Genomic DNA, 20,763 nt, shown 5'->3' on the forward strand with positions numbered 1-20,763 from the left:
ATACTGATAACTAGTAGAGTGTCAACAGATGGACCATCGAAATAAAGTGTTACCCAACTGCCTTGCTAAGGAAGCTGAAGGTGATGAGGGTGGCCAAGTATGTCTCCAGACCTGGACCCTATTAAGCACCTGTGGGGCATCCTCAAGCGTAAGGTGTGTCTAACGTCCAGCAGCTCCATGAGGAGCGGAAGAGGATCTCAGCAACAACCTGTGCAGATCTGGTCAGGATGATTAAGGCAGTGCCAGATAACAATGGTGCTAACACACTTTGGACATGTTCACTTAAGGTGTACTCACTTTTGTTGCCAGCTATTTTGACAATAATGGCTGTACGTTGAGTAATTTTCAGGGGACAGTAAATCTATACTGCTATACCAGCTGCACATTGACTACTCTAAAATATATCCAAGTTTCATTTCTATATGATTGTCCCTTGAGAAGATACACTAAAATGGTTGCTGAAATGTGAGGGGTGTTAAATATTTTCTTAAATTGTCTGAAGAGTGTTGTTAAATTATTGAAATATTAAGGTAAAATTAAAAATATTTTAGGTCAGAGGGGTTCGGGTTGACAAAAAAAATGACAGAATAGTGAATAATGACAAGTTATGTAATTGCAATCTTAATAATCACTTAATGTATACTGTAAATTTTGTATCTGTTTGGACGAGGTTGCTCAGTTCCACTCCATAGAATCAATTAAACGAAGCACCGGGCAACACGGTCATGACCTTCAGCAGATGTAAACAGTGCCTTGCGCCTGTGTGGCTTATCTTTTGTAAGCACTGACGTCTTATAAAGATAGAGACCTCGTTGTTGTTCAATCCTCTCTGCTGCGCGTTTGAGCTGCGCCCCACCCTTCACACATAAACAGTCCACGCTCATCTCCAAACATGCGCTCACACCACCCATTTCAAAGGCTTTCCAAGTAGGTGATTTAGACGCAGAGGGACAAAACACTCCAAATTTTGAGGAAATCCAAAAAAAGAGGGATCTTTTGTTAGCTCGTGACCTCTAGGTTACATTCACACCACTGGGACTATAAAGACGGCAAGAGAGTGGACAAATAGCTTTAATGAACTAAGAAAAGATCATTAAAATGAAATTATTCAAGGGAAAGCGTAAATAAAAAGATGTTGATGATGGATCAAATAGTTAAAGGCCCCATAGGATGGTAAATAAACGAGGTTAAACAAATCCTGCAAGTACAAACACTTTGTAAAGAGGCCCTCTTTGACAAAAACAAGTGCTTTGAAAATTCTTTGGCTCTGATAATCACTATGCAAACCAGGTTGGTTTCAAGCAAAACAACTCCTTGCCAAAGTGGAGGGTATCTTTGAAAAGCAGAAAGTGAAGAGGGGGATGTCTTTAATGTTTTAATGATACCTCTGCTGCTTTGTCTACTTTCGTGCTGTTTGCGATGGGACTGTGTCAAACGCAGCTCTGGAGGAGACAAAACAGTTCTTGATGTCCAATGAGGCAGCAGCGGTTTCAAAACAAGAAAAAAAAAACAAAAAAACACCTCTTCCTTTGATTGCACAGGCACGAAATGTTTAGATTCAGGTGACAAGGATGCCTGGTGCAGATTAAGACACTTAAGATCACAAAACAGTCTGTAAAAACAAAGGAGTAAAAGCAGGTAGAAAAAACTAAACAAAAAAAGCAAGCTTCCTCTGAGCACTTGCGCAAGTGATAACATATAGCCCAATTACAAACGTGTGCGGTTTGGAACACATACTGCCGGAATAATAACTCCAGCGTCACTGCTTTAGATGTACGCCCTGAGGTTCTCCAGAAAACAAAGCAGACTTTGTCCTCTTTTCTTGTGCGGACTCCGATTAGACCCATTATTAACAGTCTGACTGCCTGATTCGTATTACACCGCAGCAATGCAATAATTACGGCTGTATTTTTAGTGACGTTTAAAGTGCCCCTATTATGCCATTTTAAAGGTAGTTAATATTGTTGTAATAGTCTCTTAAAACAGGTTTACATGTATGCAAGTTCAAAAAACACTTTAGTTTTCTCCAAAATTAGATTTATTTTTACCCCGTTTCTAAATGATTCGTAAACGACTCGTGTGAAGCAGTTCGAAGAATCAGTCTCTCTAAACCCCTCCTTTCCGTGAGCCCTCACTGCTGTGATTGGTCAGATGGTGCAGTCCTTTTGGATTGGTCTACCGCTTCAGTGCAAAACGAAACGCCCATTGGCATAACTGAATGACAGCTGCGGAGACCTGTTAATGCATAGAAAAGATAGCCTCGATTTTACCCTATCAATTCGAGCCGGAGTCTGACGATGAAACGGTTGAAGTGTCACATCGACAAGAAACTGTTTTGCAAGCACGACCGGAGCAGGATGTTTCTCAGTGGTTGTCATATGTTAACTGTGGACAGTGTTTGCAATTTGCTTTTGTAAGCGAACCGGGCACACCTCTACGTTGTGAACTTCAACACTGTACAATCCATAACACTGCGTTAAGCCATCGTTTATCATTATCATTACTTAAACTAATAAGGCAGACAGACAGTCAAGCTGCATCAATCACAAGACTTTTTAGACTACATTGCACTCACAGCTGAACAACAGAACTACAGAAACGCAAGTTAACCGGTTACCAAGACATGTGCGGAGTTGTTACACACCATAACGTACACAAAGACGTATTTTGAACGATCGCTAGAAAATACAATTATTAATCATACTTACAGGTAGAAGTTCAGAGGAGCAAGCCGGTCCAAATAAACTGGGCACTGATCCATTTTTTAAAACCAAGCGTTTGGTGAATCTCGCGTTGTAACGTTACTCCCCAAGATTAGAAAAGCAGTCATCAGTAAAATGACGCGAACACAACACAAGATTGGCATTGGACTGCTGAGGTGTTGAAAAAAATTAATGTTAACCACTGATAGTTTCATCTTTTGGAAGGGCATATAAAACAAATTCACTCTCACAGGCTGTCACAGCGCAGGGCGTCTTCTTGACATGATGTAATCCACGTGAAAATGGTAGGCCTGCTGTTTGTGGGCGGGCAAGTTGTTCGCGAAATTGAATGTGGGCGGACATTACGCAAATGTGTAGCTCGTGACGTGTGGCCGTTACAGAAAAAAGATTCGAATTGCTGACGACTCGTTTAGGCGAATGTGAGCCGACTCTTTTTTTTGATAGACAAAAACTTTATTTATAGTGCACTGTCGGCGTCACAACTTTGCAGATAGTTTATGTTCACATACAGCTACATGACACACTACATGAAATATCATATTTGAAAAGGCATAATAGGGGCACTTTAACAAACGTCATCAATAAAGGAACTAGAAGTCGGATTTTAAGTAGGTGAAAGAGCTGTAAACAAATCTGGGAGCTGCGAGGCATCGTTGGCCGTGCGACCGCACACGGAAACGTCATCCGGGGTTTTGTTACGAAATGCTGTGTTGCATCTAACCGGCCTGCAATTAAAGTTAAGCATCACTTAAGATGCTTTAATTCTTTGTGATCATCATGCGCAATAAGATTCCCACTCTGCAATTTACAGTGGCAAGACAGAAGAGATTTGTGGGAGCTGTCTGCCACCTCGTGGAGAATAATGCAACTACATCATTGTAGAATTTCACAGTGATACAATTGGTTTTATTGATGAAAATGACTTTTTAATACTTACTCCATAGAAATGCGAAATTGTACTGTATCTGGTGGCTGTTCTTTGCCGGGTCTGACCAGGGTCATGTTGAAGGTGGGACGGAAAAACCTCAGCTGTGGGTTACCAAGCTGGTATAAAGGATATCTGAACAAACAGAAGGACAATTTCATGAAAGAAATTCATTTATTCATATTCCAAGGTATTACCATGTGATTGGAGGATTAATTATAATTATTTATTTTATATTATTTCAAGCTGGTTCGAATGAAATGCTCCGATTTCTTACAAAAATGGGGAAGAACCATGGTACAGCTGGCATATATGACCCTGGACCACAAAACCAGCCATAAGACAGGGTTCCCACTCAAGTCAAACGTCAAACTCCCTGACTTTTCCATGACTTTCACTGACTAAAAAGGTGAACTTCTATAAACTATAATGAATAGGAAAACAATGAGCAATGAGCAGACAAAAAACAGCCACAGGCAGTATTTTAACAGCTGTTTTTAGTACAAAACTAAGTTAATCACGCACTACTTTTTTGTTTTTTGTTTTTTGCTTTTACCCGTTAAATGCACTTTGATATTTCTCTGTACCATTTCCAATATTTCCTAATTTATGGTTTTTATGCTTTCAAGGTTTAAACTAATTTTCTGTTCGCCATCAACTCCATCATTTAGTCTTTTTCTTCTTCACAATTTTTTTTTCTGTTGTCTACTTTCAACACCCAGTCTTTGAAGAAGTCACTCCATTCTGTAGCCAAAGTTCTTGTAAGTTATGTTTTCCTAGTATTTTTGCCTTAGTTTTGGCACAGTCTGGTGACTGCATTTGACTCAAGTGATTGCCAGTTGACGAGTAGGAAGGGAACAAAATAAAATATCTATAATTTTGACTCATACAATGTATTGTTGGCAATTGCTACAAATATACCCGTGCTACTTAAGACTGGTTTTGTGGTCCAGGGTCAGATATGACTGCCATATTCACATGCCGAGATTTTTACATTGTACTCAAGCACGTCAAAGAATAACACTGTACTATCAAAAACAACATGTCTTTGCTATAATATAACCCATGTAGCATTACCATCCCTGCTGAAAAAAAAAAAAAACAGCTGAAACCAGCCTACGCTGGTTGACTGGTTATAGCTGGTCTTCCAGCCTGGTCATAGCTGGTTTGTGTGGGGATTTGGCCACTTCTGGTCAGAATTGGAGACAAGCTGACCACCCAGGTAAAACCAGCTGAACACCAGCTTGACCAGGATGTAATACCAACTTGACCATCTTAAACTGGCTAAGGCTGGTTCTACCCGTTTTCTTCACACATTGGTACCAATAAATCAGAACAATGGTATTATTGTCCTACTATGTCCAAAAACATGTTATTGGTAAGCATAGTAGCCTATTAGATTTGTAGCATATCCAAAATATGATATTACCATGGTACATGTTTCAAACCTTGGTAACACCATTGCACTTGGAAGGAGTACTACAAGTATAAGTGCACACTGTAAATCTACACAGGTACACATTTCCAGAAGGACAAACTTGTTTCAAAATTAAGTTCTTAGCAATGCATATTACTAATCAAATTAAATTTTGATATATTTACAGTAGGAAATTTAGTAAATATCTTCCTGGAACATGATCTTTACTTAATATCCTAATGATTGTTGGCATAAAATAATGTATAATTTTGACTTGTACAATGTATTTTTGGCTATTGCCACAAATATACCCATGCTACTCAAGACTGGTTTTGTGGTCCAGGGTCAGATATGACTGCCATATTCATATGCAAAGATTTTTACATTGTACTCAAGCACTTCAGAGAATAACACTGACTGTACTATCATATGTACAAACAACATGTCTTTACTATAATATTACCCATGTAGCATTACCATCCCTGCTGAAAAAACAGCTGAAAGCAGCCTACATTGGTTGACTGGTTATAGCTGGTCTTCGAGCCTGGTCATAGCTGGTTTGTGTGGGGATTTGACCACCACTGGTCAGTAGACAAGCGGACCAACCAGCTAAAACCAGCTGAACACCAGTTTGACCAGGATGTAACGTTAATACCAACTTGACCATCTTAAACTGGCTAAGGCTGGTTCTAGCTGTTTTTCACCAGGGACATTGATACCAATAAACAAGAATGAAGGTATTATTCTTCTGCTAAGTCCAAATAACATCATATTACCATGGTAAACGCCTCAAAACATGGCAAAACCATGGCACTTTTTGAAGGAGTACTAAAAGTACACACTAAACCTACACAGGTACACATTTTTCGGAAGGACAAATTTGCAATGATACGGTTTTTATACACAAACAACACATTGGCCTATATCTACATAATTACATAACTTTACAGTAAACACACATGAAAACACTTACATTATCCGTTTCGCCATGTCCTGTAAATGCTCTGGACTTCAACAGTCACATGTGCTGTTTTGTTATTTTCATGTGCTCAAGGTCCTCGAACACCGACTGCTGTGAAAACTGCCCAGACAAGCGTCAGAAAACATTCAAAATAAAAGTCTGTGGACCGTGCAGTTAAATAAGCAAATATGGAGTATTGCAATAGATAGAAACATTAAATAAATACACATTTAATATGTACTTCAAACTATGGGTTTTGTTTAAAAAAACAATGATATGTAAATATTTATATAAACATATTTTTTAAATATTGTCTTTTATTTTGATGGAAAATCACCTCTGACGTCGTTTGACCGTTTTCCCTGCTCTCTGCTTCCTTATGTCACATTTTTGTTAGCACCTGTTTTGAGATGTATACAATTTTGTACATGGTTTGATCAGAAAATGTTGGAATAAAAATAAAAACCGTTGTCACATTTGATTTAATACAGTTCAAAACAATTTAATGTCTTACCAGAATCATTTCTGATCATTCTACAGGTCTATACAGAGATGCGTTCGAATATATAACCAGTATTTAGTGTCATATCCCTGAAAATGCCCCGTTTTACACGCTCGTGTATTGATTATTTTCACCAGCAGAGAGCGCTTGGAGCTACACTGTGCGCCGATACTTCAGTCATGAAGAACAGATCAATGATTTTAATAAACACCGTTATTGGTTTGAAGATAGTAACATACTAATTATTAATGTTGATTCAAAGTAATAAGTAATGGTTGTGCTTTAGGGCCTTAACAGGATGCAGGATTCCAATTTGCACACGATTTTAAACGTTCCCGCTGTATCAACGTGTGTAACGTTAGTCCTAAATACGCACCACATATGTGAAGAACACTCTAATACAACGAGAAAGCACATATTTTGTGCACAAAATGAACTAAATATGCAAAATAATTTGTTGTTTTTACCACCCGTAATCAGTTGGCCATATTGGCGGAGGCACTTAATGTAAACAACGCCACTGAACCAAACGAAACTCGAATATTTTGCTGATTATGGTCAATTATTGTCATGTTTTGGCCTGTACTAATTGGTCTGGATCGGGAAAAACATTTGGAGTACTATAGACTGCCAAAAAGTTATAACAAATCAAGGAGAAGGGTGCAAAAACTGTCTGAGGAACAAAAGGCGTTTATGGTTGGCCAAACTGAACCTGGATTTTCAGGGCAAGCATCTTGACGATGTTTGTGTTTGCTCTTGTCATTTCCAGTCAGGTAGGTGAAATATTAGGCTAATATCTTAAATAATACAGCTTATATGTATCTTTACCACCTATTAACTTTAGTTTGTCAAAATACTGTGCCCTTTTTTGCTTACTGAGTCCTTCTCTATATGATCTAAAAGCTTCCACACGGTTTTAGACAGCATAAATAAGCAGAACAATGTATTCAGTAGTATATTAACTGTGCAATCCATGCTGTTGTTTACATCCAAGTATTTCCAATATGATAAACCGTGATGTAAGTTAAAAAACTCTATAAGGCAATAAGGGATAGTACAGATTAATTTACAAACGTAAAATAACATTTGAAAAGTTAATATTTTACAGTATATTTACAGTTTTAGAAAATGTTATTAGAATGCTATTAGGAACTAGAAAATATCCTATTTATTTTGTTTTTGGAATGTGGTGCATTGTCTAAATGTTAGTCAGTTTGACCCACAAACATCATAATAATTGTTAATAATTTTAATAGTAGATGGAAAGTGCAACAATTAAAAAAAAAAAATACAAAAATGTATTGACCCTTTTTTATTTTAGATATAAGGATTGAAATTGAATGATATTGTGGCCACTGTAATACACTCTCAGAAAAGAAAAGGTACAAAAGCTGTCACTTTTCAAAAGGTACTAAAATGTGCCATTTACATACGTTTACATCCACCTTGCAGAATCTGAGGGGCAAAATAAGAGGGGTCATACAAAATGCATGTTATTTTTTTATTTACAGTAGTACTGACCTGAATAGTACTAAAGATAAGATATTTCACATAAAAAGACATTTACATATAGTCCACAAGAGAAAATAATTTGCCATTTGTTTTGCCAGTTGTTGTCTATTAAAAAATTATTAATATTAACATTGTCACAACAGACAAGACAACTGAAGATTTCTTCTCCAACAGATCACTGTAAACGGAATGGCTCTTTGAGAGTCAGTGTTGTAAAGCTCTTTCCCAACAGAAGAGGGAAACCTTGTCCACTGATCTGCAAACCTAAACCAGCATTGACTCACATTTTAAGGGTGTCAAAATAACCGTCTCCTGACAAGGACAAGCCTAAAGTTAATTTCACCCCTGCGTCTTTTATTCGTTTTAAAAGCGTGTGACTTCTGGGTTTCAGACCGTCCATTTGGGAAAAAAAATAAATAAATCTCACTGAAATTATTATTTTCAGCAGCTGTACCTGGTCTTCAGTGTAATTGTTTATCAGGTACCCGAGTGAGATTAGAAAGAGCTCTTGGGGTTTGGACAGTTGGCCGCGGCTCTTGAAATTGAATCACAGCGCGAGAGCTCCTTGTCTAGGTGCCAATGTTTAGCAAAGGGTGGGTTCGGGTGGGTTAGAGGAGACGTACTCGTGCAACTCGACTCCTCTCAACCTTCAAGCAAAGGTCTGTTCACACACTGTTTTCCAATGCTGCCATTTATAGATTGGCCCATGCAGTTTGTTTGTGACTGAAACTGATGCCTGTTCTGCTGTGGGGTAAAATATGAAATCAAATCAAAATGACTGCTCATCTTAATTAGCTTTATGATTTGTAAGTGCTTATTCAGATTACTTGTACAAATTGCAGTGCTTATAACATTGGACTCACTGATAGTTTGCCCTATCTATCAAGTGAATAATTAATTAATTTGGTTTTCTTTATTTTGAGAGTCATAAATAAACCTTGGTTGTGTTTGGGTCTTTTTTTCCCCCAAAAAATACTAGTTAACGTTATTGCATTGGACTCAAACTTCTTGACTTTGTTCAATCAGGAAGTTTGCTTTTAAATGCTTTTATTTTGAACAAAATTGCAAAAAGTCACACTTGTGGTGTTCCCGGGTCAAAAATGACCGGACTCCAAACAATTGCTTATAAATCTCAAATTTTTCTATATTATCACCAAATATTGGATTTATTCCTTTTGTCAACTTGTTTTCTTTCATTTAGGACTGGTCCTGTATTTCTAATTGCATCTGATTAATCGTAAGCCTCATTTATCTGAAAGTAGGCACCTCATTTTTTAAGTGAGAAATAATTTTTTATCAATAATTTTCACAATATTAAACAAAAAATGATTAAAAAAATTTGCACTGTTTTAGTGCTTTAATGTTTAATCAGGAAATTTGCTTTTAAATTTGCCCCCCGAAAATACTAGTTAACGTTATCGCATTGGACTCAAACTTCTTGACTTTGTTCAATCAGGAAGTGTGCTTTTAAATGCTTTTATTTTGAACAAAATTGCAAAAAGTTACACTTGTGGTGTTTCCGGTCAAAAATGACCGGACTCAAAACAAATGCTTATAAATCTCTAATTTTTCTTTTTTATCACCAAATATTGGATTTAGTTTTTTTTTTTTTTTTTTTTTCAACTTGTTTTCTTTCATTTAGGACTGGTTTTGTGTTTCTGTTTGCATCTGATTAATCGTAGACCTCATTTAACTGAGAGTAGCTAATTCATTTTTTTTTTAGGGAATAAAGTATTTTTTATGAATAATTTTCACAATATGACGTTTAAAAAATGTTAAAATTTGCGCTGTTTCTCACACTAGTGTGCTTTATTGTTTAATCAGGAAGTTTTTTGTTTTTTTTTTAAATGCAAAAAGTCACACTTGTGGTGTTCCCGGGTCAAAAATGAGCGGACTCCAAACAATTGCTTATATCTCTCTTTTTTTTTTCTATATTATCACCAAATATTGGATTCAATCTTTTTGTCAACTTGTTTTCTTTCATTTAGGACTGGTTTTGTGTTTCTACTTGCATCTGATTAATCGTAGGCCTCGTTTATCTGAAAGTAGGTGAAAAAAGCATTTTTTTAATAAATAATTTTCACAATATGACATAAAAAATATAAAAATTTGCACTGTTTATCACACTAGTGTGCTTTAATGTTTAATCAGGAAGTTTGCTTTGAAATGCTTTAATTTTGTACAAAATTGCACAAAGCTATACTTGTCAAATTTCAATCATTTTTTTTATGTTGTATTGTGAAAATTCATATAAAATGTTTGTTTGTTTTTTTCCAAAAAAAATTAGGTGTCTATTTCCGGATAAAAGACGCTTACGATTAATCAGATGCAAATAAAAACACAAAACCAGTCCTAAATGAAAGAAAACAAGTTGATAAAAAGATTGAATCCAATATTTGGCGATAATATAGCATAATGATTTATAAGCATTTGTTTGGAGTCCGGTCATTTTTGCAATTTTGTACAAAATAAAAGCATTTAAAAGCAAACTTCCTGATTAAACATTAAAGCACACTAGTGTGAGAAACAGTGCAAATTTTAATATATATATATATATATATATATATATATATATATATATATATATTATCTCATATTGTGAAAATGATTCATAAAAATGCTTTTTTCACTCAAAAAAGAGGTGCCTACTTAAATAGTATAAATGAGACTTACGATTAATCAGATGCAAATAGAAACACAAAACCAGTCCTAAATGAAAGAAAACAAGTTGACAAAAAATTGATAATATAGCATAATAAGAGATTTATAAGCAGTTGTTTAGAGTCTGGTCATTTTTAAGGTGTGACAGTAAACCAAACACAACCAGAGGGTTAATAAAAAGTGTAAAACTTTAGTCAGTTAATTAGTAAATTACTAGATATTAATGTTAAACTTTTTTTAGTGGAAAATCAGTTAACAAGGCAACTTGTTTAGCTAGATAAAATATGTGTACCAATAAAATAAATAAAAACTAAAAATTATGGGTTAACTCCGGCGGAGATGCCAGGACTGCAGGCGCGAGAAAAGCTATGGAAACTTTCCCAGCTCGGGTTATATTAAATATCCAAAGGGAAGGGGAAATTGTAAATTGAAGATCCAGACAGGAAGATGGAAAAGTCTTTCTGCTTGAAGTGAATACTTGTGCTTGTAAAGGTCTGCAGATTTTTTTTTTCTTTTAAACTTTTGTCAAACAGCATTTTATATTTCCTTGAGGGACTGCCATGCCACTCATATTTTCCGTTATTGCATTGACCGGGATATTATGTTACATGAATGTACATGAAAAAGATCTGCGACTGTAAAAATCAAGGTGGTCCAAAACATTCCAGAAGACTTTGCTTCATGAGAATAGAAGAGACGGATGCGTGTGCAGACGCAAAGAGCACTTCAGTTATGTGTAGTGAGGGGCAAAACATCTTTAATCTTTATTAATTCATTCATATTTAATATAGTGTGTATAAATAATGTTTAGTTATTCAAATGCAACATGAGAAAACAAATACAAAAATTAAAATAAAATAAAATAAAATAATTGTACTGCTGATAATATTGTTTGAAATAAAATGTATTATTGAAATGTGTTATGTTAATTTATTAAAATTGTTTTATTTGTTTAAGTGCAAAACTGGAAATTGCTGGTAATATTTAAAATACAAAAAAAAGTAATTATTTATTTATAATGACAAATGTTGTTTTATTTATTTCTATTGTTTTATTTAAGTGCAACAGGTGGAAATTAATAGACAAATAAGCATCTATTTATTTATTTAAATTGTTTTATTTGTTTTATTAAGTGCAAAACGGGAAATAAATAAATACAAAACATTTAATAATATACAAAAATGTGATTATATTTACAAAAACAATGTATTATTTATTTATTTACAATGGAAAATGTTGTTTTATTTATTTATTTCTATTTTATTTTATTGTTTTAATTTAAGAATAACAGATGGAAAAATAAATATCAAATAAACATGGACAATTGTATTTATTTATGTATTATTAATAAATAAATACAAAAAAGTTAATAAAATAATTGTACTTCTGAACATATTATTTAAAATAATGTTTGTTCGTTTGTTTGTTTAAATTGGTTTATTTGTTTAATTGCAAAACAGGGAAATAAATAAATTTAAAAAAGTAAATAAAATAATTTTACTGCTGATAATATAATTTCAAATGCAAAAATGTTGTATTATTTATTAATTTATAATGACAAATGTTGTTTTATTTATTTCTATTTTATTTTATTGTTTTAAGTGCATCAGATGGAAAATTATATTTATTTTTATTTTAATTTCGTATTTGTTTAAGTGTAAAATGAAAATTTTAATAAAGAAATTTAAAAATTTTACTGCTAATACTATTATTTCAAATGCAAAAAGATATATATATTTTTAATGTAAAATGTTTTATTTGTTACTATGGTATTTTATTTTTATTTTTTTATTAATTTATTTATTTAAAGTACAAAAGAATAAAATAAATCCACAAATAAAAGTTAAACAAAATAATTGTATTGCTGATAATATTAGTTTAAAATTATAATGTTGTATTATTTATTTATTATCAAGTTTGTTTTATGTGTTTAAGTGCAAAATATGGAAATAAAGAAATGCAAAAATAAAAAAATGGCTAATAATCTTATTTAAAATGGAAAGTGTTGTTTATTTATTTATATTTAGGTGCAACCGATGTAATGAATGAATGAATTAATTAAATAGCAAAAATAATAAATAAAATTATTGTTCTGCTGGTAATATCACTGGAACTGAAAAATGCGAAAGAGGAGCATTTTTTTTTTTTTGCACTCTGATCTTTAGACCCCACTGTACGAGTATACCAATTACATATGATAAAAACAATATCAAAGTTGTTCGCTGAATTATTCACTATATATACTACCGTTTGTTTTTCACGCACCATGCTCACAGTCCGTGGAAAGCAGAGCCAGCCACCAATCATTCAAGCTGTTATTTATAGCACTTCTCAACGGAGTCGTATAGTTGATGTGTAAATTGAGACTCTTCCTTTGGACATGGCCCCAAAGCACGCTCAACTCTGATCCTGAGCCAAGGCCACTGTAAAGTTGAACTTGGCTTAGTCACATACTCATAACCCCCCCCCCCCCCCCCCCACACACACACACACACACACACATTTGCAGACAAGTGGAGAAGATGCAACTGGCAACTCTTATCTGTCATTCTGGACCATTTTTCTATGTCCAAATCTGAACATTAATCAAAATAAATGAGGCAAATGAGTGAAAGGAAAAGGGGGGCAGTCAGTAGTCAGCTGATAGGTGAAGTCGTCTAGTGGTTATGTGATTATTGGAGAAGAGTGAACAGCCAAGGTGAGGTTCCCACAGCCTTATCCAATGACCACAGCCCTGCCAGCAGAATCCTGAGGTGCAAAAGGGCTGACTTACAGAATCTGAGCCAGTCGCAACTAATCTTCAAGGCATTTAGGCTATCGGCCGCTTCAACACATCACTGCTTCACTATCAAAAGTCCTTTCTCAGAAGTTTTCTGGGATAGATTGATATATGGAAAGAAAGGTAGAAACATAGAGAAACAGATGATAGATAGATAAACATAGACAGACAGACAGACAGATAGACAAACAGATGATAGATAGATAGATAGATAGATAGATAGATAGATAGATAGATAGATAGATAGATAGATAGATAGACAGACAGACAGACAGACAGACAGACAGATAGACAAACAGATGATAGATAGATAGATAGATAGATAGATAGATAGATAGATAGATAGATAGATAGATAGATAGATAGATAGATAGATAGATAGATAGATAGATAGATAGATAGATAGATTAGGAATAGACAGGTGAGGATGATTAGTCTCAGCCTCAGACGTCACGCCCACAGAACGTTGGCTAAACGTCTGATGCATATGGTACGCTTAACTGGAAACACTTCAGGAATGCCGAAGTCGTCATCTGATTCGTTGAATTTGACCAGATTTCCGGGTCAATTTTTTTTTTTTTTTTTGTCGCGTTTATTTTCGGTCCGCCGGGAAACAAAGCGCAGACAGATTTACTCGGCGTTTTGCTAAAAGGTGCTTATGCACAAGTCATTGTTGTTATACACATTTGCGACGTTCGCGAACAAATTACTGACTTACTGCTTGTTCTCCCTCTTCTTATTTAACTTTTAATGCTGATTATTTCAATGACTGACTTGTTGCAGGCCAGTCTGTTGTTGTGGGGGCATTTCCACGCACCGAAACGTGACGCTGAATGAAACGAACTGTGATTGGTTGTTTGACATGTCGGTCAAACGGTCTTATGGGCGGGCCTTTGCCAATGAAAGCTGCCATGAATTCCAGATCTTCAGCCGTCAGTCTGAAGGTTTGGCTACGCGAGACTACAGGTGAACTAACTAATCAAAGAGAGACAGAAATTAGGTCAGGGAACACAAGAGGAGAGAAAGCATAGCAAAAAAGTCCATGGGTCTGACAGTTCATCCCCTTCCTGGAACGTGCGACCTCATGCCACAGAAACAAAGGGAGGGACAGAGGGGGACCAAGGAGTGGATGAGGGATGGTGACAGGGGACGGCACAGGGCTGGCAGGAAGGCAGGCGGACAATACTGGTGGTGGTTCAGGTAGAGGACGGACACCCGGGAGGAGGACGACAAACGGAGTCCACGGTGGAGAGGACAGAGGAAGGAGCCAGGGAGAAGACAGAAGGAACTTGGAGCAGGGGGAGCCAGGTGGGACCTAGGCCGTAGCCAAGATGGCGACCCACGGTGGAGCTACGGAGGGAGAAGCCATGATGGAGAAAGGGCTGACGACTCCGGGGGCCAACCGATAGCGGCAGAGGAGGTAATGGTGGAGCCCAAGGCGGAAACAGAGAGCCGGCCAGCCAGGGTGACGCTGAGGATCTGGAGGGCCAAGGCTGAGCAAATGACTCCTGCGACCAAGGTGGAGGCAGGGATCTGGAAGGCTGCGGTGGAGCAGGAGGAAAGGAGGAGCCTGACAGAGCCAAAGGGATGAGGCGCACCTGGAGGAGTGGTTGGCAGCGGATGGGTGACGACTGACCAAAGCGAAGCCGGAGGGACGAGGGAGCCCAGAAGAGCTGGTCGACTGATGGGCCACCTGGCAATGAGGAGGGAACTAGGAGCCATGGTGGAGCTGGGTCGACGAGCCGAGGCGGAGTCCAGGACTCAGAGGCCGGAGGCAGAGACATAGGATCCTGCAGACACGACAACGATGGAGACTGGCAGACCCGCAGCAAACCCACCACACAGATGGTGAGCTGTGGGGCTGACAGGAGACAGCGGAGGCGATAGTGAGGCCAGGTGCAGAGGTGGTGGGAGAGGGAGGCTGGACGGGAGTTCAGGATGATCAGGGGAGTTCAGGATGATCAGGGGAGTTTGAAACGGAGATTGCGACTCCCAATAGCAGGATCGCAGCAGACAGGGAAACGACCTCCGTGGTCGTAGCAGGACAGTTCTGATGATGGTGGGAGAAGAGTGGGCATGTCCACATATAAATCCAAGCTAGAGTCTTTTAAATCTTCAGAGTCCAGTGGGATCTAATGATCAGCGGTGGTGTAGTGTGCGGGGCTTTCCTCCAAGCCCTCACACTCCCTTGCTTCATCCACCAGCGCTTGCTCAGTTGTCGGCTCTCGCACCTGGTCAGATGGGTCAGGCTCCGGCTCCGGGTCAATCCTCGGCTCTGTTGCTCTCCTCGGTGATGACTCATTGATTGTAGCGGGCATGGGCTCTCCATCTGCTGTGGGCTCAGGCTTTTGCTCGGCGCAACAGGGTGATCGTGGGCTGGGCTCTGGGTCGAGCTGTGTTCCGGATCGGGGCCAGACACTCTCCAGGTCGATAGGGTGGTGTTACCCCAATCCAGAATAGAGATGTCAGCATATTATCGTCTAAGGTGGTGGTAGCAGCAAGAAGGATGAAGTCTCATGCGAAACTCTTCAGATCCTGGCTCCTCCGAGCCAGAGCAACGAATTTCACAGCAAGGTCCATAAAAACTCATAAGAAACGTGCAAACAAAAAACAAAATGTGCATGGAAAACGCTGCATACTTATGTTTAGGTCTGGTATTCGGTCATGCTACAGTGAATAATAAATGCACACAGACAGACAGACAGACAGACAGATAGATAGATAGATAGATAGATAGATAGATAGATAGATAGATAGATAGATAGATAGATAGATAGATAGATAGATAGATAGATAGATAGATAGATAGACAGATGCAGCACACAGTGAGCCCAACACAATGGCTGTTGACAGATGAGATTCCATAGGTGTCATCCACGCTGTCATGTCATTAATCATGTCATAAGTCAAGTGGGGATTCCCATTGCTTGTGGATCATATCTGCTGCTCTAGAGCACTTACATTGACACATTCAGCATGTTCAGTGTCATAAAATATACAGACTCCATTATTAGTTAAAGGTTTGGACACGCTCAATTGAAGTTACGTGTCTTGTAATGTGAAAGATTTCTACATAAAGACTTTTGTTAAAACATATTGTTGAAATGTGTTTTTGTTTTGCATTGTTTTGAGCAGATAGTAAAAACGTACAGTATTTGCATATACAAGCAGTGCTGGGTAGTAACTGATTACATGTTATCTGGATTACCTAATTAGATTCCAAAAACAGACAACTTGTAATTGGATTAATCACATTTTAAAATAATTATAATCAGAATACAGTTACTTTTTATTGATTACATGATTACATATTCATAAAATGGCAGTAAATTATTTGTTTTGTTTTTTTTTTTTCTTTTAAAGCTCCCGGTTCAAAAATCCTACTGTGCATAATACCATTAAGCTTTGACTATATTCACAAATGTCATGTAAACAAATTTGCAAACTGAATTTAAGGGGGGGAAAGCTCCTCTCAAACAATTAGACCACGTAAATGAAAGTAACCATGCAGTTACTAAACATATTAATGTAATAGATCGGGAAGTCAGGACAAAAATATTAAAAACTTGGAAGACTTGAAGCATGCAATGTCATTGTTGTTTTTATGTTTATTAATGTTTGTTCACATAATGCAGGGATTCCCCAGTTTATTTATTTAATCATCATCCCGGACATTTTATTTGTCATTGACCCATACAAAAAAGCACACAATATAATACAATGATATAGTACAATACAATTTAGGAATACAATTAAAAACACATACGATCCAATGGCAATGCACAAGTATGATGCATCAAGATGCAGATAGCTATTGCAAGTACAACTTTGCACACATAAACAGAAATTTCAGCCTTCCCCAGTCGAATATTAGATCAAAAGAAATGTAGTTTGCGAGTAATGGTTCCTGCACCTGCTTAAACATTGTGCGCAGAGCTGAGAGTCTATCGCTCTGAACGCGCGTCTCCAAATGCCAAGCGCGTGCACTCAGATAGTGAGAATGGGAGATTCGCCGTACACTGCGCCATGTCCGGCTCCTGACCGGGGCCCCCGGTAATCGTTAAGCTCGCCTAATCATTTTCTCTCGTACCTTTCCGAAGAAGCAGCATGGAGTTACGTCACAGCAGCGCGCAAAAGTGCAGGCCAAGCAAATAAGCCGCTGAGGAGCTATTTGTAGGCATTGCTGCCAAACCCGGGTAAGGCTGCTCACTCTTCTGCGATCAATGCTTTAAGCACTGGAAGCAGCATGCATTACTTTTCCGATTTGTTCTGGAATTATTCTGTTTGGAGAACTTGACCTGGATCCGTTGATGACCGGCGGCCGGTGCGCGCAAAGACGCAATTAAATCCAATTCAAAAATTGACGTTCACGGACAATCGAACGCGCGGAGGACCGTGACATGATGAGGATTCTGCATGTTTCAGCAGATAGACTGTTACTTTTTATCATCACTTTCGATTAGATCTTTTTTCTTCGCTTCTTCTTCTTTGTGAAATCACCATGCCACACACTCGCAACAGGAACCCAAGTCCAATCCCAGAGGTGACATGGGACACGGGGTTGAAAGAGATGAACGAGACCTGGAAGGGGGCTATCGCTTGCTTGGGAGTCGCTGTCTTTTTTGTCATGACAATTGGGATCATTTATTGGCAAGTTGTGGATCAGCCCAACAAGAACTGGATCCTGAAGGGGAGTTTTAGTGGGCTTATTTGGGAGAGACGGACGCAAACTCTGGTCATACAGACACTGACTGAGGACAAGACTTTTGCGGAGATAGACGTGGAGAACGTGGGGAACACCGATATCGAGGTTCCCTTTGTGAGGAACATGTGCTGGCTTAACAAAACCGAGTTCTGCTACACTTGGGATTCGGTCGCAGAGGTGAAGATATCTTTGGAATCAGAGGAGGACTCAGATACGGAGTGCTACAGTGTAACCTGGACTCCAATTCACTGTCATGTGGACCTGAAGGTAACATCTAACTAGAACTTCTTGGAACAGAACCAATAGAACCAAAAGTGTTTTATAGCTTGACATCACTGGGGAACCCTTTTAAGTTCCACAAACTTTTAAAACATAAATAATCCTGTTCTTTTCTGAAGAACCTTGTAACATTAACTTTTATTCAAAATATTCAAGAATCAGCAAAAACCAACAAAACTGTATGGTGTGATTTTTTTTTTTTTTTTTTTTGGCGCAGAAACCAAATCGCATGCTATGTTAACCTAAAGGCTGTTAAACATATAATATTTTATAAACTATTTATAATATGCAAATGAACAAGTGACTATAATGTGTTTGTTTTGTCAGCGACGATCCTAACGATTAATTGCTGATAAATACTTGCTACAGTTACTATGCTTACCGCTAAACGAACACGATTTTTGTTCGCTGCGGTTTACTTATCACTCGATAAAAATACTTTTCCTGACTACATTTAAATCTATTTTTTGAGTTTACATAAATGTTTGAAATCCCAATGGAAACATAGCTCTATATATACAATAAATAAATACTTTTAGGACCTTTATATTTTTGTTTTTCCTTTGGGAGGCTTCAGATCCTAAACGATTATTTAATGGTTTCTTGTTTCACAGTGTTACATAAGGATAAACATTTTGACATCTGAATAGCTCTTTGCTTGCTTTTAACTTTTATTTATGATTTAATCAGTTTTATTTAACTTTAAATAGTCTTTTTATATAAATAGTCATTTTTAAAGGGTTTATAGGCCTATTGTTATTCATAAAAATTGGTTTACTTTGCATTCGTACCTGCCAAAAAAAGTTTTTAAAGCAGGGTTTAAAGTTCACCAGACTATAATGGCCACAAAGATACATTTCGCAGATATCCGATAAGACAAGGTCTTTCTTTGTTCAGCGAAGTCCTAATGCACTTCGGAAGTTTTCGAGTTTAATCCTTTCATTTCCTACCTCAGTAATGCTCTGTCGTCTGTTATTTTAGATTTAAGCCTAAGAACACTTTGTTCAGTCCAATCCTTTGACTTATAGGTATTCTGCACCTGTTTTTACGCGTTACGAGAGCCAAAAGCTTCTTAGCTGGATGTCCAGATTTTGCTCACTTTACTGACTTTAGCTTGCAATAAACAATCTACCTACACTGTAAAAAGTTTTCACCAGTTTGAACTTAAAAACGTAAGTTTAGCAGCTGCCTTAAGATTTTAAGTTCATCTTAAGTCATTTAAACTGACAAGTTATATCAACTCATTTTTATTGTAATAAGTTAAGATGACTTGTAGTTTTAAGCTGATTTAACTTAAAAACTTAAGGCAGCTGCTGAACTTAAAAACCTAAGTTGAACCTGGTGAGAACTTTTTACAGTGTATGGTATAGATGGACCACAACAATACATTTAAAGTATAGTCACCCTCTTTTTCTCACAGGACTGTTTCTCCATGGTGAATATTTCATGGTACGGAGGTGCCAGCGTCCATGCGCCCAACTGGCCGATAAACGATGCCAACATTTCCATGCAGCCCTTCACAGTCAGCGACCTTAGGGACAACCCTTCTGGCTTCGGATCAGTTTTAGAACGGTACTTCCTGGGATCCTCAGGTAAGCAAAGAGGAGCTCCGTATCACTAACTGTCACCCCCTTAGCCAAATTTGGCCACGCTGCCCTTTCACACGTTGTTGACCAGTCCAAACACGCATTCATTTGTGACTATGTACACAATTCAAAACTGCCTCGGGCCTGAGATCACGGGGCTCTACTGTACATAGAGAGCGTAACACAATACGGATGGTTACTTCTGCTTGGTGAAAGATTGCAAAACAAAGGACATCGGACTTGAGCCTGAACCCGCTGGTATTTGTCAGCAGATGCCTGATGTTTATATCGAGAGTTAATTAAGCAAACAATCTCAGGAAGATTTAAATAACCATTGTGTTTATGTCTGGCTGTTAGCTTTATTCGAGGCAGGGTGGGAGATGTTTATGGACAGATGCGTAGTGCATTCAAATATTATTCAAACCACTTCACATTTTTCAACAAGTTTAGTCTTGCAGTTATTGTGAAATAAGTGTACATCATGAAAACGTGGTGCAAATACATTTTCATTTTCAGTGTTGGGGAAAGTTACTTTTAAAAGTAATGCAGTACAATATTGAGTTACTCCCTAAAAAGTAACTAATTTTTATAGAAAGTAATGCGTTATGTTACTTTTGCGTTACTTTTTAAATCTGGGCAGGGCTTGCTTGTTCGTTTTTAATATAAAAGGTTCTTTTTTTGCAAATGTAAAAGCCTTTTCACACCAAAAGCCT

The 20,763-nt window shown here is 37.4% G+C and overlaps 1 protein-coding gene across 1 annotated transcript in view; it reads left to right on the forward strand.

Moving 5' to 3' along the window:
* Positions 1-17,700: 17,700 nt before the first annotated feature.
* The window catches only part of LOC141302125 (SITS-binding protein), a 66,513-nt gene continuing 63,450 nt past the window's right edge, over positions 17,701-20,763 (forward strand). The window contains exons 1-2 of the mRNA XM_073832316.1: positions 17,701-18,452; positions 19,885-20,056. Coding sequence (XP_073688417.1) covers positions 17,982-18,452; positions 19,885-20,056 — 643 coding nt within the window. The 5' untranslated portion in view covers positions 17,701-17,981. The remainder of the gene's footprint in view (positions 18,453-19,884; positions 20,057-20,763) is intronic.

The sequence above is a fragment of the Garra rufa genome, chromosome 25, assembly GCF_049309525.1.
Source record: "Garra rufa chromosome 25, GarRuf1.0, whole genome shotgun sequence".
NCBI classification, from domain to species: Eukaryota; Metazoa; Chordata; class Actinopteri; order Cypriniformes; family Cyprinidae; genus Garra; species Garra rufa.